The sequence below is a fragment of the Raphanus sativus genome, chromosome 1 (assembly GCF_000801105.2).
Source record: "Raphanus sativus cultivar WK10039 chromosome 1, ASM80110v3, whole genome shotgun sequence".
Taxonomy (NCBI): domain Eukaryota; kingdom Viridiplantae; phylum Streptophyta; class Magnoliopsida; order Brassicales; family Brassicaceae; genus Raphanus; species Raphanus sativus.
In genome coordinates this window covers 19,546,139-19,551,982 of record NC_079511.1, presented here as the reverse complement: position 1 = coordinate 19,551,982, position 5,844 = coordinate 19,546,139, and the positions used below count along the sequence as shown (strand labels likewise).

General features: G+C 38.4%; 3 protein-coding genes across 3 annotated transcripts; all 3 read left to right on the top strand.

Annotated features, from left to right (window-relative positions):
- The first annotated feature begins 221 nt into the window (after window positions 1-221).
- Window positions 222-3,180, top strand: LOC108853842 (WAT1-related protein At1g44800). The gene is made up of 7 exons (XM_018627324.2): window positions 222-591; window positions 662-724; window positions 1,591-1,707; window positions 1,905-2,142; window positions 2,265-2,423; window positions 2,523-2,674; window positions 2,760-3,180. Exons 1-7 carry the CDS (start codon window positions 389-391, stop codon window positions 2,947-2,949), a joined length of 1,122 nt encoding a protein of 373 aa, XP_018482826.1. The 5' UTR covers window positions 222-388; the 3' UTR covers window positions 2,950-3,180.
- A 367-nt stretch (window positions 3,181-3,547) lies between these two features.
- On the top strand, window positions 3,548-4,453 carry LOC108847201 (uncharacterized). The gene has a single exon (XM_056999675.1). It carries the CDS (start codon window positions 3,639-3,641, stop codon window positions 4,032-4,034), a length of 396 nt encoding a protein of 131 aa, XP_056855655.1. The 5' UTR covers window positions 3,548-3,638; the 3' UTR covers window positions 4,035-4,453.
- On the top strand, window positions 4,078-4,931 carry LOC130494667 (uncharacterized). The gene is made up of 2 exons (XM_056990299.1): window positions 4,078-4,114; window positions 4,222-4,931. The coding sequence occupies exons 1-2, from the start codon at window positions 4,078-4,080 to the stop codon at window positions 4,929-4,931; spliced, it is 747 nt and encodes a 248-aa protein (XP_056846279.1).
- Window positions 4,932-5,844: the final 913 nt, after the last annotated feature.

Genomic DNA, 5,844 nt, shown 5'->3' with positions numbered 1-5,844 from the left:
AAAATATTAAAGACATATTTTCTGTTTAAAATATGAAAGACACATTTTCTGTCACTTATTCACATCTCTAACCAATAGTGCATTAAAATATTCATAAAGATACGTAGACGTATTATTGAGTGAACAAAATAATGAGTTTATCTTTTTTTGGGGGTGTAAATAATGAATGTATCTTTAAACCTAACTTTTGCTCGACTATAAAAGTAGTCATTCTCCATTAGGTTTTGCCTGCCTCAAGCAAATAGAGCTTATCACACCAAACTTCTCTCATCAATCTAAAGAGAGTAAAGCAGAGATCCTCTATACATAAACATAGATACATAATTGTTTTATATAACTACAGATATAGTATCTATATAGAGAAGTAACAAATAATCAACAAACAAAGATGAAGGGTGGAGGAAGCAATTGTGGGAGCTTGGAGAAAATTAAACCGATATTAGCGATAATATCATTGCAATTTGGGTATGCAGGCATGTACATCATTACCATGGTGTCTTTCAAGCATGGCATGGACCATTGGGTCCTAGCCACATACCGTCATATCGTCGCCACGTTGGTCATGGCTCCCTTTGCTCTGGTTTTTGAGAGGTATCAATCACTACACATACTTATATGCATAGATGAATAATTCACTTGATTAATGATTATAAGTTTGCAGGAAAATTAGGCCGAAGATGACACTACCAATATTCTATAGGCTTCTTGCTCTTGGAATACTAGAGTACGTCTCTTTCATTAAGATGCCATTTCTTCTTTACAATTAGAAAGTTTGGTTCATACAACTTTATTTTTATATGGATTGTGATATTTAACATACATATATGTATGTATATTCAAGTGAAGTTATACATATGTAAATATATGAAAGCATTCGGTGGACCATATATATATAGTTCTTCACATTTTGACAAATATATACACACTCTGATGAACAAGTTTGCGGTTAGTAAGGCGTTGATTCATGAAACAAGTATTTATTATATATATATGTTATTTTTTTTATACGGTTCTAAATGTAAAAGTTACATATTCATAGATTTATAGTTGTCATGCCAAATCATGTGTTTGGGTACGTTACTTTATTTTATTTAGGCGCGAGTTCGGGTAAATTATACTCACATCGATCGTTTATTATTCAAAATAAAAATTAGTTTCAAAAATAAAATAAAAAATTAGTTAACAAGTAAAATATTATTTTATCCAGAATATATATATATATATATACATATATATATATAGTGTCTGTGTGTATATATATATATATATATAATAATTTTTGATTAACTAAAACATAAAATAAAAGCATTTCAAATGATTAAAACTTTTACCCTGATATTATAAAAACAAAAACATGAAAATGATGGAATTGGTAACCGTCTTAATATTGGGAATGGGATCATCACCCACAACAAACCTTTAATGTGAAAACTTATTGGTGCTATCCTACGTAAACGCTTTCCTTCTAATCTTTGGAAAAGGTAATCTAGTTAATTAAGTATACAAACAAAAAGATGATGTGAAAAGGCTATTATAATAAAATAAAATAAAATATGAATATAAAGAAAATGTTTGGTTGTATAAATTCAGGCCCCTCATGGACCAGAACTTCTACTACATAGGATTAAAGTCCACGTCGGCATCGTACACTTCTGCCTTTACGAATGCACTTCCCGCAGTCACGTTCATTCTCGCCCTCATTTTCAGGTACCCTAAAATTTAATAATTTTCCAGTAATTAGATATGTTACATAAGAAAACTCGATTTTCTGCAATATTTATATATCTAATTTAGAAAGATTATAAAATATTTAAACATCCGCCTAAAATGATTAATTTCCTAAATCATTATGGCCTTGGACCTCTTAATAATTGTTCTAACACCAATTTTTGAACATTAATCAGGCTTGAGACAGTGAACTTTAGAAAGATACATAGTGTTGCAAAAGTGGTAGGAACGGTAATAACGTTGGCAGGAGCAATGGTGATGACTTTGTACAAAGGTCCAGCCATCGAGATCGTGAAAGCTGCACATTCTTCCTTCCACGGTGGCTCCAACACGGCCACCGGCCAGCACTGGGTCACCGGAACTTTAGCCATCATGGGAAGTATCTCCACTTGGGCTGCTTTCTTTATTTTACAGGTACTTTAACTAATTAGTTTTTTTTTATAAAACTTCAACTAATTAGTATAGTTTTTCTCTTTGTAAATATACATGCATTAACAGATTTATAAAATACTTAATATCACTTTTATTTTTTGCAGTCGTTCACATTGAAAATTTATCCGGCTGAGTTATCCCTCGTGACGTTGATATGTGGGATTGGGTCGATCCTAAACTTCGGCGTTTCGATGATATTTGTCCGCGACTTGAGCGCCTGGAAAATCGGCATGGACTCTGGCACACTGGCCGCAGTTTACTCTGTAAGTTTAATAATTTATTTATCAACTTAATTAAACACTACACTTGTTAATTCTTATCAACCAAATCTCATTACTATTATGTTGAATATTTCTTTTCAGGGAGTGGTTTGTTCGGGCATTGCTTATTACATACAAAGCATTGTGATTAAGCAACGTGGCCCCGTGTTTACGACGTCGTTTAGTCCTATGTGTATGGTCATTACAGCTTTCCTCGGTGCCCTTGTTTTGGCTGAGAAAATCCACCTCGGAAGGTAACTAACATTTCTTTCTTTATAACTAGTTTGAGGTGATTAACAAAGTCATTAACGTTTTAGAGGGTTTATTGTAAATATGCAGTATAATCGGGGCAATTTTCATCGTCATTGGACTATATAGTGTAGTATGGGGAAAAAGTAAAGACGTGGTGAATCCATTGGATGAGAAAATCGTTGTAGCTCAAGAGCTTCCGATCACTAACTCAGTCAAACAAACGAACGGTCATGATGCCTCGGGAGCACAAGTTAATGGCGTGGCTACAAGTATCTAATCAGTCCCGAAGAAAAAGAAAGATACAGAGACAAAGATGCATCTCCTTTGGGGTTGAAATTTTGATATCTTTCTTGTTGTTTTTGTGTTTTCTTCTTTGTGTCTTTTTACGTTCTCTAATATTGCCCTACTCTTAAATCTTAGCATCTTTACTTATCTGTGTTTTTTCTGTTTCTACTTTCGTATATTTTGAAATTCCAAGGCAAATGATGAATGGGTCATTTGATAAATATTTGAGCCTAGCAGTCTCCCTCTTTTGGGCTTTTTTCTCCAACTTCTGAGATTTTTCTTGGATTTGTGGGGCCTAGTTTCCTTCCAAACACGTTTTCCACTCTAAAATCTAACCACTTTCCAGACTCTACTATCGATAACGTATCAAATCTGCAAGATCTTTTAGTGTTTGTTCTTCTCAAAGGGTTTTTTTTCAGATCCACTTTTCATCTCTGCTCCTGGAAATCTCAAGTGTGTGAAGGAAAAAACTGCAAACGTTGGGTAAAGAGAAGAGGGACTGGTCTCTCACGCTAAGCTAGGACCTCAAGTATGACGACTCAATTGGATAAAGCATTGAAGCATCTGTCCATTGAGGAAGAAGACGAACCTTTTGTTCTTCCAGATAGGCCGGAGTTCTATGCGACAGAGAGAAATGAGCTAAGTTTAATAGGGCGTCTCCTTAACCCTAGATGTCAAAGGATGTCGGATCTAATCCTTGACATGCCTCGCAAGTGGAAGCTGTACAACAGGGTGAGAGGAGTTGCTCTGTCTAACGAAAGGTTCCAGTTTATCTTTAAGTATGAGCAGGACCTGCTTGATGTTCTAAGCAAGGTCCATACAAGTAGCAACTGGTCGATTGTTCTGGAGAGGTGGACTGAGAAACCACCGGATGACTATCTGCAGTATCTACGGGTTTGGGTTCAGATGAGAAACATACCGGTGAACCACTACACGCCGGGAACGATTATGGCGTTGGGAGAATTTGCGGGTCAAGTTATTGATGTGCCATACGATCCAGAAAAGGCCCAGGTCAAAGACTATGTCAGAGTTTTTGTGAAGTTTGATGTCTCCAAGCCGCTGAGAAGGTCGAAGTGACTTACTCTTCCTGGTGGGGAGGTGGTAAACATACTGTATGACTATGAAAGGCTGCAAAAAAGATGTTACACTTGCCAGAGGTTAACTCACGAACAATCTGTGTGCCCATGAGTTAGCAAAGACAAGGAAGTACAAACGAAGGGACCCTGCTCCTCATCAGAAAGTAAGAATACGGAAGTTTTGGTAGCCCTGGAGGAGACAGATCCTCTTCATGGAGTTATTGAGAGCAAGCATCTGGGCTTGGATCCTGTCTCTGGCAGACCGAAGATTGCGAAGGAGGTTCTTGATGGAATGAGACAATACCTCTTAGCAGCAGATGGCCAGGAGAAACAGGCGAGAGAAGAAAGAGTGAAAAAATCCCTGAAGGATTTGGATGATGATATTCTTGGTCAGAAAATCTATCTGAGGTTGGAGCAGGTCCCAACGCTATCATCGAACTTAGATAAAGGAAAAGGAACTGTCTTTGACTTCAGTGCGCAGGCAACTCCAAATACAGCACAAGGAAAGCTAATGGCCAGTGCCATAGTGGCTGGCTCTAAAACTCTGCAGTCGGGGAAAATCCTCTCCTTACCTCCAACTTCACACGGGCCTGATGGCTCTTCTCAGTCACAATTTCTGATGGAAAGTTCAACGGGTTATAGTGTTGGTATCTCTGATACTAGCATTTCCGGGACTATTCCAAAGAAAGCTAAACAGAGAAAGAGACCGGGTACCTATACGAGAAAGGCTGCTGGAAAGAGGGTGGCTAAGGTACCAACTGAAGGAGAGAAAATGGTGGGTGAAGGGATAATTTCAGATGGGAAGAGGAAAGCACGAGAAGATGTCGAGCCATCTCAAAGCTCTGCAAGGTTTAAGAAACCATTGGTGGTCCCAAATGAGGGACCGTCCAGTATCTAAAATGTCTATGCTTAGTTGGAATTGCCAAGGACTGGGCCGTGCACAGGATTTGGTGATTCCAAGATTGAGGGAGATACGTCAAGAGTATTTCCCAGATATTTTGTTTTTGATGGAGACTAAGCACTCTCGTGATGATTTGGTGGATTTGCAAACGTGGTTAGGCTACGATATGATCATGACTGTGGAGCCTATCGGGTACAGCGGAGGCCTGGCGCTACTGTGGAAAAATTCTGTAAATATTTGCTTCAAGTTTGTAGATAAGAATCTGGTGGACTTTAGTGTACAGTTTGGTAAAGACTTTTTCTTTGTCTCTTGTGTATATGGTGCCCCTGTCCAAGGCAACAGAGCGAAGGTGTGGGAAAGGTTGTCAAGGATTGGGGCTCACAGGAAGGATCCGTGGTGTATGTTAGGGGACTTCAATGAGATAAGAAACAACGGTGAAAAAATTGGTGGCCCTAGAAGGAATGAGGCTTCATTTCAGGATTTCAACACTATGCTGGAGATTGGAAATATGGTGGAGCTTCAAAGCAGTGGGAACCATCTTACGTGGGGAGGTCAGCGAGGTGATTACTGGGTCCGTTCGAGGCTGGATCGTTGCTTTGGTAACAAAAAATGGTTACAGCTATTCCCGGCATCGAATCAGGAGTTTATGGACATGAGAGGATCTGATCACAGGCCTGTCATGGTGAGACTAATTTCTTCTGCTGATCAGTTCAGGGGAAGCTTCCGTTTTGACAGAAGATTCCTGCATCAACCAGGGGTGAAAGAGGAAATTAAAAAGGCTTGGTTGACAAACCATCCCCTGTTTGAAGTGAAGGTTTCAGATAAATTAAAGAGATGCAGGAAATCCTTGAGCAGATGGAAAAAGACTCAATCTCTTAACTCAAGGGACAAAATCAAGCAGATTCAAGTG